The 23766-nt window shown below is 34.6% G+C and overlaps 2 protein-coding genes across 5 annotated transcripts in view; one reads left to right on the top strand and one right to left on the bottom strand.

Moving 5' to 3' along the window:
- LOC121734055 (RNA polymerase II elongation factor ELL) overlaps positions 1-16813 on the bottom strand; it is a 63061-nt gene extending 46248 nt beyond the window's left edge. For all 4 annotated transcript variants that reach the window (XM_042124460.1, XM_042124461.1, XM_042124463.1 and 1 more), the window contains exon 1: positions 16445-16813. In XM_042124460.1, the coding sequence (XP_041980394.1) occupies positions 16445-16579 (135 nt within the window). In that variant the 5' untranslated portion in view covers positions 16580-16813. The remainder of the gene's footprint in view (positions 1-16444) is intronic.
- Positions 16814-20113: 3300 nt separating this feature from the next.
- Positions 20114-22699, top strand: LOC121734056 (tyrosine--tRNA ligase, cytoplasmic). Its single transcript, XM_042124465.1, has 2 exons — positions 20114-20170; positions 20702-22699. The coding sequence occupies exon 2, from the start codon at positions 20710-20712 to the stop codon at positions 22279-22281; it is 1572 nt and encodes a 523-aa protein (XP_041980399.1). The 5' UTR covers positions 20114-20170; positions 20702-20709; the 3' UTR covers positions 22282-22699.
- Positions 22700-23766: the final 1067 nt, after the last annotated feature.

Here is a 23766-nt window from a genome sequence, read left to right as displayed (position 1 = left end):
ACGGCCGTGACTTTTACTCGTCTACCCAAGGGTGGAGATACTCCATGGAATATTCGCTAGTTGGGTAAAATATTAACGTTTTAGCACTTTACAAATATTGAAACTCGTTGCAAATGTCAAACCAGTTTAGCTGACAAGGTCACGTATCGAATAATTTTTATCCAATTATATTACGAAACGACTCATTTATTCTCATTTGGGGGACCTTTAAATCGGTAAAGGAAACATAAAATCTCTGTAGCAGCTAGTGGTCTAGGCAACTCTTTGTTGTTAGACACTCGACAGGAGTACCTATGAGACAAACGACTAAATCATAAAATATCAGCTCTTCTCGGCAAACAATCTCAAAAGTTTCAAAACAAACAACCTCAATGTGTTGACCGTCGCAAAAAATCCGATCGGGGATTTCCTTGTTCTAAGAAGGTAAGGTACTAGTTTGCAAAACGGTCAGCAACTTTCTTGAAGCCTTCATTCATTGTTATATTGACAAATAACAAAAAAACTAAGGTCGGCAACCCACATATTTATTGAAATTTTGACGGCGATTCTGGTCTGTTCTCGAGGTATGTAGGTCTGTTACATGGTTCCAAGTTTGCGTTTCCTTGTTATAATCGAATTTAGAATTTATTGCCCACGAACAATATGTAAATAATAAAGATAACTCTTATCTCCTTCGACAGTCACCAAAACGCCTAACGCATAAAATTTTAGCCTTGTATTCAATAATTGAATGGCATATTGAAGCTAAGAAACGCGCACCAAACGACCTTAGCAGAATATACCAGCGACCTTTTAACAAAATAAAAAAGAATATGAATAACATTGATTCGAATAAGGAGAAATCATGCGCGCAGCGAATCTAATTCCACAGATATATGCAATTACATAGTTGGAAGTCACAGAAAATTATTTTTGGATGGCTAATATTTTCATAATCTTGCTGTCCGAAATCACAGCGAGCAGCAATAACGAAAAATGTACGGCAACGAAAGAGGAAAGTGTAAAGTTTGTTTTTCAGGTGTATTTCGCGGGACCAATATCGTTGTATTTGTTTGGAGAGAACTCCTTCCTCGTTACCATGACCCCTGGGGACATTTGTTTATCCGGAATATTGTGTCCTATAAAGCTCCAAGTTTGTAAAGTATGCTAGATCTAATCGCTTACAAATAAAACCGCTCTAATTTACATAGAACGGCCTATATTTAACTTTGCAATGTTAAATTCATCATTTATCACTGTAATAAATACATTAGCCGTTAAATAACTGATAGTTATAAACTTTAATTAGTGATTTGATGTCTTTCGTACCTAGTCCGTCGATTATATTACCATTTTGTAAAATAAACTGTAATTTGCTGGACAAGAATTGGTTATCTTTAAAGCGTTTTCAGTATTTGCGTCACCCATTTAAAATACTTTTCGGGTGAAAGATATATCCACAGTGAAACCTTTCCTGTTTAATTTACAAAATATAGCGGACCCAACGTCGATTACAAAGTTGTCCTAGGCTAAAAGATAAACATCGCAAATAATCAAGTCACCAGACACCAAAAAACGTGACCACCGATATTAATCCTAACTAAATTCTGACTCTCGTGACAACGCGCGTATCGCGATTCCATAAATAAACATTTTACGTATTACATGCCGTTATATTAATAACTTTGTTAGGTTATAGAAACAGAAATTGTCGAGGTGCTAAGTGCAAGCAGTGAAATTGTCCAACGAGATGGGGCCTTTTAGGTGGACTTTGCCAAAACGACTTTTTTAGAAGAAGAAAGCGATAATTTGGAGGGCGTGGCGGTTAGCCGACCGTCCGACAATGTAGGACTGATGACATACATTCCTCGAAAACATCACAGCCAAACATAGAAACTACGTTTCAATTCCAATTTATTTGTTTCTTCCTGAATAATTAATCACAAGAAATAGCAAATCACATTTATTAATTTGCTAAAATATATTTAAAGCAATGTTTTGTTCATAAGTGGGAGTGTATGTACGGAATTTGCCAGCAAATCTGTAACCAATCTATATATTAATACGTGAGCCAAAAACTTTGTTTCCCTTTTGACGAAAAATGGATAAACGTAGGTGAATGAAATTTTGCACAGTTATAGTTTATATGCTGAAGGAGTGCATCGAGCTAATATTATTTTGAAATTATGCTTTTATCATACATTTTTTTAACAAATAAAACATTACACACACTACACACACACACTACAACACACACACTAGGAAAAATGACAGATTTTTGAGTGACAAGCCTATACATACGAATTACACTCTTTTATTTATGGTTGAAGTCTGTTGACAAGGTGACAAATAGAAAATGGATTATAGTTTTTTTTATTAAATCTTAGATACTATTAGACAATGCTTAGACGGCCAGTCTGAGATCAGCTGAGTCCCAGAGACAAGAGTTGAAAAAAAATATGATAAAGTCAATATTTTTTTACAAAAATACATATAGGTAGTAGTCCTAATGTCGTTGAAACTAAGGTCGAATTTCGACCATTGGGCTATCTCTAGTATTGTCAAAACTATAAAATTTTCATTTATAATTGTATCCGCTACATTCCAAGTATTGCAGTCTAGGTCATTCTTTGTTGGATTCAAAAGATTATATTGAATCAATAATTGTTATATAATATAACTCGCTGTCTCGGTGAACTTCGTGTCACTTTAAAACCTTCCCTGGACTTCTACGAATATTTTGAGACTAAAATTAGCCCAATCCGTTCAGCCGTTTTCGAGTTTTAGCGTTACTAACACAAATGAAAATCCATTTTTATATATATAGATAGATTAATAAGACAATCTAGTCATCATACAATTTACATTTATTATCACAATCAGCTCTGTTGTGAGTGAATCCAACATGAACCGTGATGAAAAAAGTAAATATCATTTTGTGTTCAAAAGATTTTCAGAGGCAATTTAACTGTCACCACAAAGTAGGTCCGGGAGCTTTGGAGTAATTAAAACAAAGATCACGAAAAGCTCGTGGCGAAATCTGCCAAATAGTTTTTGCGTGAATATCGAGCATGAGACGATTGCAGTCTAAAATTAAAGTAAATAGTCGCGTACGTGGGATGCGTTTTACACCCGTAGAATCGTGGATTTTTTCTACCGGATAAAATTATTGGAAGATCGAAAGGTGCGCGAAATACATCTTACGCAAAAACCCTCGCACTTCCGGCTCACCAGTGTGTTCGGTTGAGTAATAGTTATTAGATTACATTTATAGTTGCCAGCCGAAATTAAAAATTCCACTTTCTACAAGTTAATGTGCTATTAAGTTAATTAGAAAAGATGTATTTTGCGCAATGCTCTTTCAAAAAGCAACATCTCATACGCCTGACTATTCGATACCATACTTCAGGGATAATAATATGTTTTCGCAATTGACTCTGATTCCGCTAACAATGTGTGGACGAATACACTCTCATTTTTTCCCATAATGAGAAAAAACACACCACATGGCACTCGGTTGGAACTTGGAGCCGAGAATGGACACCTGCAACTGCAGAGGCGTCACAAATATATTATGGCCGGCCTTTTATAGGCCTCAGACCTGCCTATTGAGCGACTTTACAACTTTGAGAAAACGGTAGGAGCGAGATTATTCGCTATCCCACATAAGACTCGACTTTTTATTTCTTTTACGCTCGGGAGTAACGAGGGATCAGTGGGGTCCTTATTTATATTCCTCATTTATTTCTGTAATACAACCACAGGATAATAGGTAACCATTTTATTGGAGTCCGATTCGATGAAGAAATGTGGTGTGGCTCTAGTGGAGAGTTCCATAATCATTTTAGTATATTCGAAAACATTTTAAAGCGGATTTCTTCTGGATACTATAGTAACGCAGGATTTGTTGAAATTTCCTACCTATCTGATAATGTTAGCAAACTTAGAGGTAAGTATGTCTTCGACAGCAGAATAACTTAATGTAGGAAAATCGCCAACATATTTAACGCCATTTTAACGTGCATTGAGAAAGTGAGAGAGAGTCGCTAAGACTCGCTTTGAAGTTTAGCCTACTGAGTTAAAATGTGGTACATAATCTATACTAATATTATAAACCGGAAGAGTTTGTTTGTTAGAACGCGCTAATCTATACGCTAATCTCAGGAACTACTGGTCCGATTTGAAAAATTCTTTCAGTGTTAGGTAGCCCATTTATCGAGAAAGGCTATATTTTATCACGCAAATACTAATAGCAGCGAAAAAATAGAGGAAAATGTGGAAAACGGAGGAAATTATTATAAAGGGCTTATCTCACGAACTACTGGAGCAATTTTTATGCTATTTGGCACAGATAAGTAGACCACGTGAAGGATCATAGGCAATCTTGTTGTGGACAAATTTGTCTGTGAAATGTCTAATTTACGCAAGCGAAGCCGCGCGGAACGTCTAGTATGTAATAACTAATAACGATGATTTGACCGATTCTAGTAGAGGAATATAGGAACAAGACAAAACCTCAAAAACTGAAGGAAAAACAGACGTTTGAAAAACTGATGATTCTGAACAAACACACGTGGTATTTTAGAAATGGAAATTAGTGGAGTTACAGAAAAGGAAAGAGTGGAATACTAGATAAGAGAAAGGTGGAGTTTTAGAAAAGAGGATAGCGGAGTTTCTGAAAACAACGGAGTTTTAAAAGAGGGAATAGAGGGAAGAGTTTTAGAAAAGGGAATGGGAAAAGTTGCGGATAATATAGCCACTTTATGTAACAAACATTGCGAGCTCAGTGAGACTTGAACAGATTGTCTGACATTTCGCAAACCTGTTTGGCGCTAGAGTCACACAAGTACAAGCACACCTGTGAGCGGGTATGAAATAAATTCAAAAAATCCTATCATTATACACAATAAATAGGTAAATTTCCATAATTCTTACATTATTCGGGCTGTATATTTATATCAAACCTTCTACAATGTCATCGAGATACGATACGAATAACCTGCCCGGAGGCGCACCAAAAAGGAAATATGGTTTATTCAATACACGACAGAAAATGAAAGGTAACGACAAATTACTTATCTGCCATCTCGTGTACCAGTATGTAATTTACAATACAACTTTTCTCTCAGATAATTTAAAAACTTCCAGACTATAATCTAAATTCTCTCTCAATAATTATTAAAAGGTACCATGAACTGCATCATTTAAACTGACTTATTCATCACTAGATGACGCCCGCAATTCCGTTGAACCAAATTTCGTTTATCGCAAAGGAACCGTAAATTTTTTGGGATGTAAAGTATCCCGATCCTCAAAGTATCTTCATACCCAGCAAAATTATAATATATAGCGGTTTAGGCTTATTACAGGTATGGATTATTAGGCCACCGTAACCACACCTTTAGATTTGTGCTAGGTTTCGAATGCAAGCCAACGAAATCAATGACTTATCGCGAGCCTTATAGAAAGAGACGGAATGTCAGGGGGTTAGTGTTTAGAATCGACATCTGTTCGTTACCAGGTGCCAAGATTAGGGAGACAAAGGGTGCGACGACCCCGGCCCTACACCACTTGCTAACTAATCTTGAATTTCAACGTCTGTGGACGGTATGATTTTTATTCACCCCCTTACTATTAACTCATATTGTATAATACAGATGTTGCTATGACGTTGGACTACTTAGGACCTGTTTCACCGCGTGGATAGCCTATCCGGCACTTATCAGTGCCGGATAGGCTATCCACGACTCATCTGATAGATACTCCATACTAACTATAATATCTTTGTTATCTGTCATATTGTATAAGTTGTCGATAGCCTATCCTGCACTTATTAGTAAGTGGTGAAACGGAAAGGGACAAAACACATGCAATTTTATGGTGTGGCTTTTAAAAAGGGTTTAATATTAATACATATTATTACTTATAGGTTTATCATGAGTCGCCTCTGGACCTTCAGGATCGATTAATTTAAAATACATGGATGATCTCAGATCAAACTCTCCAACGTTAGAATGTTCAAGTAACGTTCAAAAGGCTAGTGTTACTACACTTCTGACTTGAACCTAGTAACAAGTAACAACTAAGAATCTTTTGCGTTACTTAGACCAATAATCTGCTACCTTTCAACTTTATCCCATTACTTTGTTTCCCTTTCAACCAAATATTTATATGTAGAGTTTAAAAGCGCGTTACCAGCCCATTCTCCCTAAGTGTTCTCGGAATTTATAAGCAAAGTTCTTAACTGTCATTTAGCTGTTACGATAAGGCTAGAGAATCGTCGCACTCTTTCGCACCCATCCAATATGCAATATATCTGTCCCTTACTTGTGATTTCATCTTAAGTATCCCGATCTGCGTTTTTGCAGAGAACACCTGCCACGGGAAGTGGTAATAGAAATACCATAAAAGAATTGTTTACTACAAAAATAGTTTATGTATCAATTATGTTTTTTTTTTTAATTAACTTTGTACCAGGTTTTTCTAAGTAAAATTCTACTACGTTAGCGAACGACATATTTTTCATAATAGCATTATATCAATATTTCCACAAGTGTTATCAGTTATCACAAAGTGCTAACATTTCTAACGAGTCAAGTTCGCATTAACAATGAGAGCAACAAAAGATTTGTTATCATGCACACCGGTAGTCGTAAAATTTCACTCATAAAAGAAACTAAGGTGGGTACGGTTCTTTCAAACACAATATGTTCAAAAAAGGAACAGATGGGACATTCACGAAACGATACAAAAAAGACCGCCCCAGGCGATCGGAAGTCTGGCTCTTATGCGATACGAGATAAAGCATTTGTTCGCGTGTCAGATATTTATCTGAACGGTCAACATCAATAAGCTGCGAATGATTTGGTGCAAAGCACGTGCAGCCTATTTGTCAGGTGTTCGCAAATCGGCTGACTTATTATTTTATGCATATCAAAATATATAAAACGTTTGGTACTTAATTATAATTTATATATGATCTACCTCATAATTTATTTCCCCAAGACTGCCATAGTCCCTGAGATTACATCAAAGGGATGTAGCGGTTGGTTACCGGCTACCGCCGACACAAAATAATAATATGTATTATGAATCGGAGGAATTGGGTGGTGGGTGGGTCAATGCTCAAAAGTTTATTCCATGTTCACCCCCCAATTTTTAACCCCATCCGCGCCAATGACGGATGTTAAAAATCTAGGGGTCAATAATATGGAACCTGTAAATTAGAATCAAAACAATGGTCAAGGAAACAGAGGAAGTGAGATAGCAGAAAAAGTGACCATGGATTTGGAAAATACATTTTCCAGTTGGATGAGTTTAGACTTTAGATATTGGATAGAAACTACTTTAATTTACAAACAATTACAGACATTTCTGGTTCTATTTTTATTTTTTATCAAATCTCAATTCTCAACATTCCTTCATTACGATTCATCTGGGGGCACGGGAGTGCCCCCGCCAAGATGAGCCAAGCGAAGCGCGCAAGGGCACTACCTTTTCTCGAAACGTTTCGTCGTATTTTTGAACCCTCGTAACTTTGGTTTGAATAATGCCAGATAGTTGAAATTTTTAAGATATAATGACGTGGGTATAGTTATTAAATGCGCAAAGTTTGAACATCGTAGCTATTATACTTTAGATTTTATAGGTGTCCAAAAACCCACAATTTGGTCACTGACTCACCGATCATCAAAACTGTTAGGGTACTTCCTGAAGTCTTAGAAAGTTGAAATTTGGTATGTAACATAATATTAGTACTGAAACAACAAAAAAATTATCAAACCCAACTTAACCTATATCTGTACCATTATAGAGTAAAATTAGGCAAAAAATTATGTATTATAGGAGCCCCCCTTATTTTTTTATTTTATTTTAATATTTTTATTAAATATGAAAGTAGACATATAACTAAGGACTTTGAGAAAAATTCAAGTACCTACCTGTCGCCATTATTGATATAGAGCAAAAAAGGCCAAAAAATCACGTTAGTTGTATGGGAGCCCCCTTAAATATTAATTTAATTTTGTTTTTAGTATTTATTGCTATAGCGGCAACAGAATTACATAATCGATGAAAATTTCAACTCTCAAGCTTCTACCGTTCTTGAGATACATCCTAGAGACAGATAGACAGATAGACAGACAGACAGACAGACAGACGGACAGACGGACAGACGGACAGCGGACAGACATCGAAGTCTCAGTAATAGGGTCCCGTTTTTACCCCTTGGGTACGGAAATTTAAAAATAAGGTGAAAGTTTATAATTTATATGATAGTCGGTGGTAAGTCACGACGGCCGTCGCTAGATGCATGAGATACATCCAAGAGACAGATAGACAGACAGACATACAGACGGATAGCGGACAGACGATAAAGTCTAGTAATAAAGTTCCGTTTTTACCCTCTGGGTACGGAAGCCTAAAAGGCCACCGATTTTGACTAATGTCAAGAGTTTTTAGATTCTCCTTGTGCGGCTGACACATTATAATATTATTATCAAATATTTTGCCGCGCTTTAGACTAAAATTAAGGTTTTTATATTTAGGGCTGAGTATGTAAGGTTAGGAACTTGGCTCTACATGAGATCTCAGTACTTTTTGACACGACGAACTATAATAATATTATGTTCTCATCTTGGCAACATTTTTACATGAAAATGTTTTTGGTGGGATTAACAGAATTCTCGCAATGAAATTCATAGGAGAGATGCACAGCTACGAATTTAACGGTTTTTAAAGCAACTTTCCTCATTACATTACTACAAATTGTTTAAATTATGTTTTGAGTTTATAAACATTATGTTGAGACCGGCTTAATTTTTATGATGTATGCGGTATGCCTTTTAAAAAGGAAACAGTGTTTTTCACCTTTTTTTATGATGTAGTAGTATAAAAAAATATCTCGCGAGTTCCCCCTGAAACCAAGAAACCCTTGCTCATTCCTCCTATCCTTCCTTCTTTATCCTTCTTCCTTGGTTCTTTTGTTAAGAAGGCGACTAAAGCAATTTTTTTTTGCTTTAGTCGATTTTATTCGGGGTTTATTTTAAAATTATTAAAATTTTATATTATTTATAAAATTCGGGGCTTATTTTCAAGTATGATTGAAATGAATTATAAAACGATTTTATAATTCATTTCAATTATACTTGAAAATAAGGCCCGCATTTTTTTAAAATATAATAATAAATATACTACATTAATCATTATATTTCCGAGGGTCTGACCTAGCGAAAACACGATAATATCTTATAATGTTCTCGATAGAAAAAAATCACAAAAATGCATCAATTTTCACGAATTTTTCGTATGTTGCTAAAACCGTGCTTTAAACTGAGTTCATATTATTTTAATACATCGTATAAAATTCTATCACCGAGGGACTGGCCTGGCGGATTTTTAAAATGTTGTATATTTATCGAGTTATTAATATAACCCTCCTGGCAGTCGGGTAAAAAACTAACTTGGCGATGATTTCCCGTCGCCCTTTTTCACCTGGTATATGAAAGACGAGCGTGAGTGTGAAGAGTTAAGGACAATGTTTGATTTTTTGCTTTATTCGCCCTCCTTGTATCGTACTAAATACATTAATATTTTAAATTTTAATTGATGTTTTAACTGAAATTGTTGTCCCCAGGGGGTCCCGACCCACAGGTTGAGAAAAACTGAAATAAAATAATAAATAAAAAAGGACGAATTTTTGTGAGCCTCCGAAATACGTTTAAACTTTCACCACTCAACATTGTCATTGCAAAGGCGCCCGATTCGCTTACCTAATATACTGTTTGCGAAACTAGCCTCTAGACACGCGCCTTCATGCTAACATTTTACTAATTTATGTACAATTTATGTTAGCTAAGGGAAAAATAAATTCAAAATTTTCACTACCCAAAGCAAGGGACAAAAAACAATTATTATTATCAAAAATACCTGGCCACAATAGTTTTTCGAAAAATAATTTATCCAGGTTGTGAATAGACCAGCTCATTTGAAAAAAAAAACAATAATACACTAGCTCCAAATCTGTATCTGTCATGACTCATGAGATAATCCTCATTAAAACATAGCCATTAATCTCACACACTAATTCTTTGAAACATTAAAAATTAATTTATTTAAATCAAATATTTTTCTAAGTTTACCGTTAAGTACATGTAATTTATTTCTTATAACTTATTTAAAACAATGATAAATGGTGAAAGAATACAGGATGTGTACTTTTTTTCAAATTTAATTGGTTCAAGCAGTTTAGATCTGAGGTTTTTTGACAGAAGTTTATCTCTTCAATAGGATTGTTGATTAAATGTTGACCGTTTGACATATTTTAAACCTATAACTATACTGTACTCGGCGAAACATGGCGGTAGCGGTCATTTCTAGTTTCTATGGCATCCATTACATGATCATACAAGCGACAGTCAATTCCGTCAATCATGAATTATGTTTGACTGATGGACTGACGAATGGTATTAGACGGTCACTCAATTCTCTTCAGTTTTATGTCAGTTGAAGCCAAAATTTTTAAAGGTATACGTTTCTAATGTTTTTCCTACTTTGTCAGATGTAATAACACTCACTCAAAATTCGTGACTGATGGTTGCATGAAGCAAAAATCAAGATATACAGATTTTCGTCAATCAACTTCATGCAACCGTCTGTCACGCTCTTACACGGTAGGATATCCATCAGTTACAGCCATGACTGTGGTAAAACTGACAGAAAAACCTACCGTGTAATGGATGCCTATGTAATAAACCGTGATTGACAATGAAGTGTCAGATGTTGTCAATCGTGGCTTTGTATAGAAAATGACAAGTTTTTGACAGGGGGTCAATGACCGCTACCGCCATGTTTCGCCGAGTATAGTATAACACTAATGATGCGGTTTTACAATTTTTTTCCGTCTTAGCAATTCCTTCCAAATTAGTAACATAATAACATTTAAATCTTATATATTTAAAAAAATATATAATTTTCAGTAATTTTGTGGAATATTGTATCTAATTTATTATAATATTTTGTGTTTCTATTCTACATTTTGTAAATTTAAAGTAAAAATTTTTGATTGGCCAAGATTGATTTAAATAATATTTTTTTAAATTAAGTAATTAATACTATTCTATAGTGTTCAAAGATTTAATTTCACTTGTTTATTATTAAGTACATCAGTTTTTGGTTAAATCGTAAACTCTTGCCAAATGGACCATAATATTTTAAATGTATTCAGTACTTATTACATATTGATTTAAAAGAAATAAGTTTTTATTATGTGACACTATTTAATTACCATATTATTTACATTTATTTAGTTTTGTCTTGCTTTTAAAGCAAGCATAAACTTGTCTCGAGACCTTGTAAGAAGTATTAATAATTTCATTTAGGATATAATTTGGAGATAAGTTTAAAATATTATTTAAAGTACTTGTTAGTCGTAACAGCAATAAATGAGTGCTTGGTACAAAATACACACACAACAATTGACACAAGATCATAAAATATGTAAATAAAGTGTTTAAAAATATAGGATTGACATAATTTATTTGTTTTTTTTTTAGTTTTTCCCCAGTATGGGAGCCCTAGAACCTTTTTTTTAAATGCTATCAAGCAATTTTTTGTGAGTAGCTTCATTTTGATAAGACGAACAACATTTTTATTTGCGAAAAATCTTGAAAGTGGTAGCTAACAGAAATAGAAAGGATTTCAAACTTTGATTTAATGGTCCTAAAATATGGATTGTTCTATTTGTAGGAAAATGTTACTCCTTCATTATACATATAACTATTAACCTATCAGTATACAAAAAATCAGGTTGTTAGGGTTCTGTTTAAGGGTTAAGTAGTCAAATAAGTTTTGTTGATTACAGAACCCTATCAACGGAACCTGCTTTTCAGACCATCAATTCAAAGTAGACTATGCCAAAAGAGTAATATTGTATTCTCAGGTGAGTGATAGACTTGGGAGTTCAATTTTATATGACAAAAAGGTAGCAATAGTAGTTTTGGACTCCAAACTAGGTTGTTGTAAACCACATAAAAAATCAAATAAGTAAAGATAATAATTATTATAGCATTTTTATTCACTCTAATGGGTTTTTGACCTTTGATATATTGGGAAACGAATACCTGCTGACAGTTTCAATTTAAGGGCGGATTAGACCAAACTGGAGTAAAATTTTGCTCGAGTATAACTGTCTCCTAATATAAGAGTGGTTTTGCGTTTTTCCAACTTCTAATCCAAGAATGAGGTAATTACACGGGAGTAAATATTTACACGGGCTATTTTGGTGGAGTAAATATTAAACTGAGAATAGTTGCACAACAGTGAACTATAATTGACATTTTATTTCATACTCTTTGAGTAACTTGGTAAAATGCAAACGATAATACCCTAGAGAAAATAAAGGAGTAAAATTATTCTCATGATAGTTATACTCGTGTAACTTCAAGTTTGGTTGAATCGGGCCTTAGTCATTCTTCTTTTCTTTCATTCTTCAAAAATAGGATTTTTGCAACCACTCCAGAAGACATTTTTTTTTTCATTGACAGAGCTGATAGACAATGTCCTTTATCAGCTTTTGTTGAGTAACATACACAAGATAAAATGGTCAGGTAACAAGCAAATAATAATCTGTTTGCAAATTATTGTCTTGGGTTATTCCATTGAAGAAGGTTGAGACTATATATTATTATATATATACTGTAGTCTGTAAGTAACATTCATAGTTAAATGAGCGGCTATTGTTTTACAAAATATAAAAGGCAAAAACCAATTTAAAGAGGGAAAGAGAATGATAAAACATATTTTCCTTCTTTGCCTATTTTCTTGGGTTGTTCTGGTTTTGGAGTCCAAAACTATAATTGCTATCCATATAATAGGTAACTTATTTTTAATCCAATAAATATGTAATTCCAATGATGTAAATTTTGACTCTACATCCACAAAAGCTTTTTAGCTTTCTTTCTGTGCCCTACTTTGATGGTAATAATAATAATAATAATAATAAAACTCTTTATTTGCACATCATAAAATACAAAATGAGAAAGAGAAACAATTTTTAGGGAGAGCGCAAATTGGTAGTCTTACCGCTCTGCCTCTTCCAGACAACCATAAAAAGGATTTTTAAAAAAGAAATAAAAGTATTATGACAAACAACTCTTGAACTAAGTTTGGTAATGGTAATATAATAGATAGAAGTTAAGGCAAATATTCTGTCTATATGGGCATGTTTACATCAAGTGAAGAGACATAAAAGATGAGAGGTATTTTTTGTTAAGGTACGATAATTATTTACCTCATAACATTGACATTTTTGTCTTTATTATATTGTCATCTAATATGTATAATTTTATAAGCATTTAATTATCATTGGCCCAAAATATTCTTTATAATTTAATGATTCAAAGGATGCAACATTTGCTAGTGTACCCATGCGCGTACCGAGAGGGGGGGGGGGCAGGGGGGGGGGGGGGCAGCTGCCCCCCCCCTTGGCACCAGAACCTGGGTAATTTGCCCCCCCCTGGCCCAGAACCTGGGTACGCCCATGAGTGTACCCATTGTGCATGTGTAATGGTATCTATACTAATATTATAATTCTGCAGAGTTTGTTTGTTTGAACACGCTAATCTCCGGAACTACTGGTCCAATTTGAAAAATTCTTTTACTGTTGGATAGCCCATTGATCGAGGAAGGCTATAGGCTACATTTTATCACGCTAAGACTAATAGGAGCGAAGAAATAGAGGAAAATGTAGAAAAAACGGGGGAAATTGTATGAAAGGGCTTATTTGAACGCGATGATCTCAGGTACTACTGGTCCGATTTGAAAAATTATTTCAGTGTTAGATAGCCCATTGATTGAGGAAGGCTATAGGCTATATTTTATTACGCTAAGACTAATAGTAGCGTATAAGTAGAGGAAAATGTGGAAAAATCGGGGGAAATTATATGAAAGGGCTTATTTGAACGCACTAATCTCAGGAACTATTGGTCCGATTTGAAAAATTATTTTAGTGTTAGATAGATCTTAAGAACTACTGGAGAAATTTTTATGTTATTTGACAAACATGAAGAATAGACCACGTGAAGGGACAGAGGCAATTTTTTGCGGAAAAATGTACGGTTGCGTGAAATTCCTAAATTACGCGAGCAAAGCCACGCGGAACATCTATATATAATAAAATCGTAGGAAAGTCAATTCTGTACATCGAATATTTTTGTACCATAAATAATACTTGGGATGTGATCTACTATGCTAACGCGGACGAAGTCGCGGGCAACAGCTAGTTGTCCAATAATTACCAATTTACCCCACTGTTGAACATTTCTGTAATCTATAACAGATTCAAATAAGTTTTCCTTTATATACTTCTACTTCAATAACTTGAAAAAATAGTTGAGTCCAGTGTCCCTTCTACCAGCTAAACGGTTGCTTCTGGAAATGTAAAAAAATTCACGGGAGTAGGAAATAAGCTAAATTTTAAAATGAAAACTATCACAGCTAATAAGACTTAGTTATTGAGTAATAGTCAATCGACTAAAAAAATGTAAAGTTTGCGTTCAAAATCCTTTAATAGTAACTGATATGATGTTGTTAGTAGTGTAAGACACGTTATAAATGTGCATTCATTGACCATACAAAAATTATCAAAAACTAATGGTACTAGTGGTACTACGGAACCCTATATAGCGCGTGGCATGACACGCACTTGGCCAGTTTTTTAATTGATCTCTTTGACCTAGTACTGCGATATTTTGAGCAATTCACTATTTAATATTTGTTTTTTAGTCCTATGGACTTTTATCTTTATATTTTATCTATATAAAAATTGAACTTTTGGAAATAAGCGCTATAGCTAGACTTCTGAAATTTTCACAGATTGTGTATTTCTGATGCTGCAATAATAACAAACACTAAAACAAAATAAAATAATATTTAAGGGCATACAACAAACTTTATTTTTTTGGCCTTTTTTGCTTGTAATCCATAATAGCAACATAGAGCTAGGCACTTTAAGTTTACATAAAGGCTTTAATTATATGTCTAATTTAATAACTGATAATAATATTTAAATACAATAAAAAATTAAGGGGGGCTTTCATACAAAAAAACAAATTTTGGACTATTTTTCCTCTATAACGGTACGGAACCCTACGTGCACGAGTCCGACTCGCACTTGGCCCATTATTTACATGTAACAGCTGGTATAAAGTATTTATTTATAAATAACAATATCACACTAAATAAAGGTTAAAGTTTATGAGTTTGTATGTTTATTAGATTTCTATTTAGTACGGAGTTAGTTGATACCTTGGATTTAACAGAGGCTTAGTTTTTACTACAGGAAAATATAGTTATTTAAACAATTTATTTAATCTAATAAACTGGGTATCACCTCAGGGCACATCTAGTAACATTTAAATTTAGCAAAAGAAAAGTTTTAAAAGAAACACATGAAAATATATCAACTTTGCATTGATTGATAAGATTGTGTAATATTATAAATTGTTGGAGCACAATCTATTGCACCTTTTTTACTCTTTTTAATGTCTCCAATTTGCAGAGAATTATTCTTATTTAAACTCTATTTTAATGCTATTTTTTCAAAATTTATTTCCTTAAAAACATGATTGTTTAAGATAGAGAGACAGACTTATTATATTTGGGACATGTTCATTGGTTCTGTTATCAAGATTGCTTCAATCACAACTTTTTAACAGCTGTTTATTATTATTTTATGTCTTGGTAATTTCTTTTTGCGGATTATAAAATATTTTATAATGGTTAATAAAATGTTATATAACAGCAGAATATTATCTGTATTTGAAATATGAAACTGATATAGATTCTAATAGCTTTCATAGCTTTCATATATATTATGAAAGTTACAAAGAAACATTTTATAAAGTATTTTGTATGGTCCGGACATGAAGGTCAAGATACTTTCAATGTTTTAAAGTTATTGTTCTTGAACATTTTAGTACCTTAGATTTGAAATATGTATATTAGGTTACATCATTTTGAAACCTGAGGAAACAAACAATTATTATTGTTTTAATATCGCTCCTCACGGGTATCAAAATAATGAGATAATAGTGTATTAGTGCATACGATTTATTTATAGATTGCAAAGGTGAAATGTGGGAGAAAGCGACGTCAGCCGATTGCTACGGTTGTAAAGTATCCTGTAAACATGAGGAGAATCCTCTAAATATAGAAGTAAGAATGAAAATCTGTGTTAAAGTTGCAGAAATTTCTACGTGTTGACGTGGCGTGACAATGCGAAGAACGCAACTTTTAAGGATACATGTACCCTGCCAAACATCGTCACAACACACCATAATGTACGATAAGAGATAAACTTGCGAAAACATTACAATTTTGCAGGTTCATTTTGATTACTTGTAATTTAAGTATGGCGCCTGACACCGTTGGCCTGTTTTGGAGATAACAACATGGCGTATGTACTTACTCTATTATTCCTTAAAAAATCTTCAATCGCTTTCAATGCTGAATCCGTAAGTTTCACAAAAACGAGTTCCTTATTGTTTTTGTACGTTGTCTCTGATGATAACGCATACTGAACACCTGAAGGCAAGGCCGCCATTTCTTAATCACTATTCGCACTATGGACCAGCTGACTTCTTTGCTAGCCGTCACAATTCATATCATTCACACATTTCTTAACGTAATCACAGATTCACAACCTATATCAAATTATAATTACAACAATGATAGGGTCTAAAGTTTCCAAATTAAACTATTTTTTTGTAAACCCATCGACTCGGCCTTTGTTGGCAGCACTCATCAGTCTGCAAGGCCGTACTGACTGTCATGCGCAATGGAGCTAGGAAACGCAAGCATTCACTGCGACAACAGCGCCAAATTTTAAGGTTTCGATACCATTTTATTCAAGAACTTGATTTTTTGTCCATTTATTTTAAATTTTATTCAAATGTCAGTATTTAAATCAAAGCTCTATTTGTTTTTTATGTGTACATAAATACAATAGAACTACTTTAAAAGTCTTTAAAGAATGAATTTCGTTACAAATACTGACCCTCTTATTTATTTATGACTTTATTTTAATCCTTTAATCTTACACAAATTTTCTCTGAATAACCTGGATTCTCGCTTATTAAAGATAAATAGAGATTAGATAATGTCTAATAGTAAGAAACAAGTATGAATAAAATAAATATGGCTAAATTATATAGGCTATGGCTAATAGCTAAAAAAGTGGTAAATCATACATCCCTAATGGGACCATATATTTCTCACTCAAAAACAAAAACTAGTGGAATATGTTCATTATATTACACTCTCCTACGTACCTATACCTATTTTTACTATTTTTAAGCTTATTTTTGTAAAGTTATTATTATCTTTTAAGTATAAAAAAACTCTCTATTTACAAATTCAGTTCTTTGCGTTTGAAATGTATTTTAAATACAAAAAAAGACAATGAAATAAAAGAATGAACCAATCATGTTTCAGAGTCACACACAGATCAACCACTGATATATAGTCTGTCAATAAAGTGAAGAAATTAAAAAGTGGCAACATCGTAGTGTCATCCCTTTTTTCTTAAAGGGCCCATTCACTGCAGGACTGCACGGCAGTGCAGCGTAAATGGGCCCTTTAAGACTACATCTATACTATAATACTTAATCTATGGTTTTTTATTGAATCATACCTACAGTTCTTCTTCTTTTTTTTTCATATAATGGCACTTCGGCTATAACCATGGCCAGTGTCGAGTATAATATTATGGCGGGAAAACAATATTCTTTAAACAATTTTTTCTATATTATCGTCAGGTCAGTCAGGTCTAAAGTCTAGTCAAAGTCTACGTATAAAGTCAATACAGTCAAGAAGTCAAGTCGGTCGATTCAGTAAAGTGGTAGGACGCTTTACTGAAACTTTTGATGGAGTTTTGGAGGGAACACAAAAGAGCACGTTTCTGGTTATTACATCACTTTCCCACACTTGTGCACGATAACGAATATTTAATGGTTAATATCCTACCAATATTACACATTAAAAACCCAGATAACACAATTTTAGGAAAATAATATAAAAACACAACATCACTCTTTCACATTCCTCCAAAAACTTTTCTTCTTCTTTTGATACAGTTCGACAGGGCCAATGAATAAGGAAACAGATGGAGGCGACATAGCTACAAAAAAGTGTGGCCGGTGCCATATTGCCAAGAACTAAACATGGCGGTCTATAGTGATGGGACACTCGGTTGATATTTGTCGAGGACATCGATAAACTAACATGTTATAAGTAAACTAACATTATATAAAAAAAAATCATTTTTGCCTATTTTGTCTCTATGTATTATAGTACATAGAGACAAAATAGGCAAATATGGTTTTTTTTTAATATAGGAGCCTCCTTAATTTTAATGAAACTATTTAATTTATTTTAAGTTTATTAATTATTATTTTTGTCATTATTGATATCGGGCAAAAATTACCAAATAATCGGACAAATACTAGTTGTACTCGCGCACGAAGTGTTTACAGTTTATTTTAATTTTACCATCAATTATTATTATTATTAAAGTATGTATACAACTGAGTATTTTGTGAACATTTCAAGTGCCTATTTTTTTCGCGATATATCGAGACCGATATTGATATTTTTTCAAATATCGATCATCGACATCCCTATAATACGACACTTTGACAGTTTATGTACCTCAGAGAACCGGAACATAAAATGGCGGACCGGCCACAGTATTTTGATTTGGTAGAGACCATTATGCCGAGTCCACTTATAAAAGTCAATGGACAGGGCTTTAATTGAATGTGTCAATGTCAGTCAATGTGCGCTGCTTGAAAAGGAGAACTGTCAAAAATGACGTTTTTGTATGATAGAAGCGTTAGTTCCTTTTCTCGCCACGTTCTTAAACAGCCTTGTCGGACTCTACTTAGTTGTACACGGCCAGTCTGAGATCAGCTGAGTCCCAGAGACAAGAGTTGAAAAAAAATTTGATAGTCAATATTTTTTACAAAATATAGGTAGTACTAGTAGCCCTAATGTCCTTGAACCTAAGTTCGAATTTCGACCATTGGGCGACCATTGAAAATCTTTGTTTTGTAAATTTTATCTCATAGAGTATTGATATAACAAAGGGACAAATGTCAAAAGAGTATTGCTATTGCTAAAAAAAAAGGTTTCGCCTCCTAGACATTCTTGACGGACTATACATGCACTGACTGAACCATTGAGGTACTATAGACTGGAGAGAGCCTTAATAATATATCGGTGTATAAGCGTCAAAAGCGTGTAATGTTATGTCCTACTTAGACATAACAAAGGTCTGCATATTAATTCATGTAATAAAAGTGTTAATAAAGGTTTTAGTGAACATTTAATGCTAGATATTGTTAATTTCTGTGGTTCCGCTAAATAATAAACCATAAGAATGGTCAAAGAATGCCTCAAACACGTGGATTTAACATTAAATACGTAAGTTTTGAATAACGTTTTTTGGGCTTTTCAATCGGTATTTTTGTAAGCTAAAAAGATAATTTATAAGTTTATTAATCCCTTATTCGTGCTATATAAGGCATTAGTGCTAAAAATGTCAAATCAATTAATAATTTGGCTATAAAATTGCATAGCTTTTTACGTGTGTTTACGGATTCTCATCATTTGAACTATAGTTAATCAATATCATGAACTAATTGACTTTATTTCCTATATCATAATGTGCTTCGAAATAATCGACAAATAGAAATATTCAAGAAAATAAACGCACACTACTTGTATGAAAAAAAGCACAAAATGGCCACGCGATGACGGGCTAAGTCTACATCTATACTATAATACTTTATCTATGGACTGAACTGACCACCATGGAGTTATATAAACTACAGTTCGACAAGGCTTTATTTGAACGTGGCGAGAAAGGAACTAAACCACAGTATAGCAATATGGGGACTAATATTGCTATACTGTGGTCTGTGATTGAACGCTTCTATCATAGAAACGTCATTTTTGACATGTGTTTGACAGTTCTCCTTTAGCAGCAGCGCTCCCGTCAATGTCACCCACGTTCAAATAAAGCCTTGTCGAATCCAATGAACCTTGTCGTCTGTCGAGCGAAGAAGAAGATGTAAGTTCACACTGCTGAGTGTTGGCAAGAACTGTCAAAATTTAAGAGATTGTGATTTGTGAGGTTAGTTAGAATTTTATTATTTTAATTTTTGGAAAGCCTTTATATCTATGAATTAAGACAATTTTAATGTTATAAGCTAAGCTAACGTTAATACAGAACGAAATAATGTTTTTTCAAGGCTGATAAATAAAAAAACAGTGATAAGTAACAGTTATCAATCTAAACACTATAAAATACAATATAAAATATATTATACATACTTAAAGTATAAAACTATAAAATGAAAAACTTCCCCCTGTCGTCCCCATTAGGCAGAGTGCCTAGCAAGCTGACAACATTGCCCTGCTGGATTGCAATTGCTATCGGCTGTGCCAGGTAGCTCCCGGCTCTGGGGTCTCGGGTGGCTTCAATAAGCTTCTTAGATATCTGTTTAAAAAGCTTATATGCTCACGGCCCCCATGCGCCTAGAGTTTCTACCCCAAACGGCAGTAGATAACATATCAAAATTATCTAAATTATTACCTCTTTAATTTTTTACATTTATAATAAAATAAAGTTTCGAGGCTTACAATACATGCTTTTTAATTACAGCTTCCACAATGGCCACCTGGGAGGAAAAGAAGCATCTAATTACAAGAAACTTGCAAGAAGTTTTGGGCGATGAAACACTTACAGAAATTTTGAAACAGAGAGATCTTAAAATATATTGGGGTACGGCCACAACCGGTCGTCCTCATGTTGCGTATTTCGTTCCTATGTCTAAAATTGCTGATTTTTTGAAGGCAGGATGTGAGGTAACTATTCTTTTTGCGGATTTGCATGCCTATTTGGACAATATGAAAGCACCTTGGGATTTACTGGCACTCAGAACTCAATATTATGAAGCTGCCATTAAAGCTATGTTGACGTCACTGGGAGTCCCTCTAGAGAAGCTAAAGTTTGTGAGAGGAACGGAATACCAATTGAGTAAAGAGTACACTTTAGATGTGTACCGTATGTCATCAGTTATCACAGACCATGACGCTAAAAAAGCCGGTGCAGAGGTAGTGAAGCAAGTAGAGCATCCATTGCTTAGTGGTTTGCTGTATCCTGGCTTGCAGGCTTTGGATGAGGAGTACCTCAAAGTTGATGCCCAATTTGGAGGTGTCGATCAAAGAAAGATCTTCACTCTGGCTGAAAAATACCTGCCTCAACTTGGCTATGCCAAAAGAGTACATTTAATGAACCCCATGGTACCCGGATTAACTGGAGGTAAAATGTCAGCATCTGAGGAAGATAGCAAAATTGACCTCCAAGACAATCCAGATAATGTAAAGAAGAAGCTCAAGAAAGCTTTCTGTGAGCCTGGTAATATCACCGAAAATGGTGTGCTATCTTTCACCAAACATGTAATTTTTCCTCTCATGAAGTCAGATGAGACTTTTAAGATCTGTAGAGCTCCAGAACATGGTGGTAATGTTGAATATTCAAGCTTTGAAGATTTAGAAGCCGCATTTGCCAAGGAGGATATTCATCCAGGTGACTTGAAGGCATCAGTAGAGCAGGCCATCAACAGGCTTTTAGCGCCTATTCACGAAATATTTAAGGACCCCAAGTTGAAGGAGTTGACGAAGAAAGCTTACCCACCTCCAGTAAAAACAAAAGGTAAAGCTGCTGCTACAGATGAAATCACACCGAGTAAACTAGACATCAGGGTTGGACGCATTGTTGAAGTTTCCAGGCATCCAGATGCAGATGCATTGTATGTAGAAAAGATTGACTTAGGTGAAGGAGAGCCGAGGACAGTCGTGTCAGGGCTCGTCAACTTTGTACCCATAGAAGAAATGCAGGATAGAGACGTAGTTGTTTTATGTAACCTCAAACCTGCGAAAATGAGAGGTGTGGAGTCTAAAGGAATGGTGTTGTGTGCATCAATAGATGAGCCCAAACAAGTGGAACCGTTGCTAGCTCCTGAGGGAAGCAAGCCTGGAGATAGAGTAGTAATTGAAGGTTACGAAACTGGGGAGCCAGATGATGTATTAAATCCCAAGAAGAAAGTATGGGAAAAATTACAAGTGGACTTGAAGACCAATGACAATTTACTTGCAGCATGGCAAGGGAACAGGTTGATCAGCAAAGTCAATGGAAATCCAGTTACAACTAAATCTATGAAGAATGCACCCATCAAATAGACAAATACTGTAAATTATTTGTGTATTTGATTATTCATACGTGATTTTTTCTTACGTGCGCTCTGGTTTTCTCCAAGAGCGGTGCCGTCGTGTGGCGGCCGTGATGCAGCGGTGAACGACGTCACTAGAACGTTGTCTATGTGGGCGCTATGGCGCGGTTTCCTAGAGAGTGTTGTCAATTACCGTTCTAGTGGACAATCATGTTCTAGTACGTCATTCACCGCTGTATTGCGGCCGCTGTATGACGGCGCCGCTTTAGGAGGAAACCAGAGCTTTTGTTACAGGAGAGCTTTTGTTATTTTTTGCTTATTTTTTATTTTTGGATCCGAAAATTACCCTTATTTTGTCATAGAACGTCACGTTTTCTGACAATGTAGGTCTATCTATGTTAAACAAGTTATCATTTAAAATAAACTATTTTGACTATAAAAAGACTATTTCTTATTTATTTATTTATAAATCTTATATTTTTAAACGAGCAATTCTTGAAGCGGCTCCAACAATTTTCATGAAATTTAGTATATAGGGGGTTTTGGGGGCGATAAATCGATCTAGCTAGGAATCTTTTTTAGAAAATGTCATTTTATTCGTGTTTTATTGAATACCGAGCAAAGCTCGGTCAAATAGCTAGTTATAATAGAGTAACAAAACTTATTTTTTATCTAAAACTAGACGACGGACGCAACTCCATTGCTCCAAAATTCGTTTATTGCGCGGGAACCGTAGTTTTTTCCGGGACAAAAAGTACCTACTTTCCTTTCCCGGGACTCAAAGTATCATCATACCAAATTTCAGCAAAATCGGTTCAGCGGTTTGGGCGTGAAGAGGTAACAGACAGACAGACAGACAAACAAACTTTCGCATTCATTCATTACTCATTAGTAACCACTAAACACATTTTTTTACCCAATGAGACTCCTTTTGGTACATTTTCGTGTGTAGGAACTAGAAAGCATCTGGACTCTGAAGTGTCCATCAGTCATTAGTAGTCTGCCATCATTGAGAGTTGAGACGCTCCATCAGCTTCCCTTATATCTTTTTTCCATTTACTTTAGGTATACCTATCTCATATCTTGGTGACATCATTCACCTTGCTATTCACTTACATCTCCTAAATTTTCTGGAAAGTAGTCGAGGTGGGAATGAAGAAAATGTACTTTTAGACCCATTTAGGCAACCTAAAGCTTGAATCTGGGGGCACGGCAGTGTCCCCTCCAAGTCGAGCAAAAAAGCGGCACGGCCGTACTATTCTTTTCTCGAACCAATTCAGGCTCTTTTTGACCCCCTATAACTTCATTGTGGATAAACCAACAAGCCTGAATTTTCAGTTGCTAAGCAAGCATTGTATAAACACGGTATATTTAAAATTTTATTCAATTTGCACCAGTAGTTTAAGAACTGTAACTTGTTAAAGTTTCATAATTTTGTCACTGACTGACTAACTGACCGATCACCAAAAGTCTAACTTCTAGCAGACATAGAACC

Source organism: Aricia agestis, chromosome 15, assembly GCF_905147365.1.
Source record: "Aricia agestis chromosome 15, ilAriAges1.1, whole genome shotgun sequence".
Lineage (NCBI taxonomy): Eukaryota > Metazoa > Arthropoda > Insecta > Lepidoptera > Lycaenidae > Aricia > Aricia agestis.
Note: the sequence above shows the minus strand (reverse complement) of the source record. Positions and strands in the feature narration are given on the sequence as shown.

Coding starts and splice junctions, on each gene's coding strand:
- LOC121734056 (XM_042124465.1), top strand. CDS start 20,710: ATGGCCACCTGGGAGGAAAAGAAGCATCTAATTACAAGAAACTTGCAA.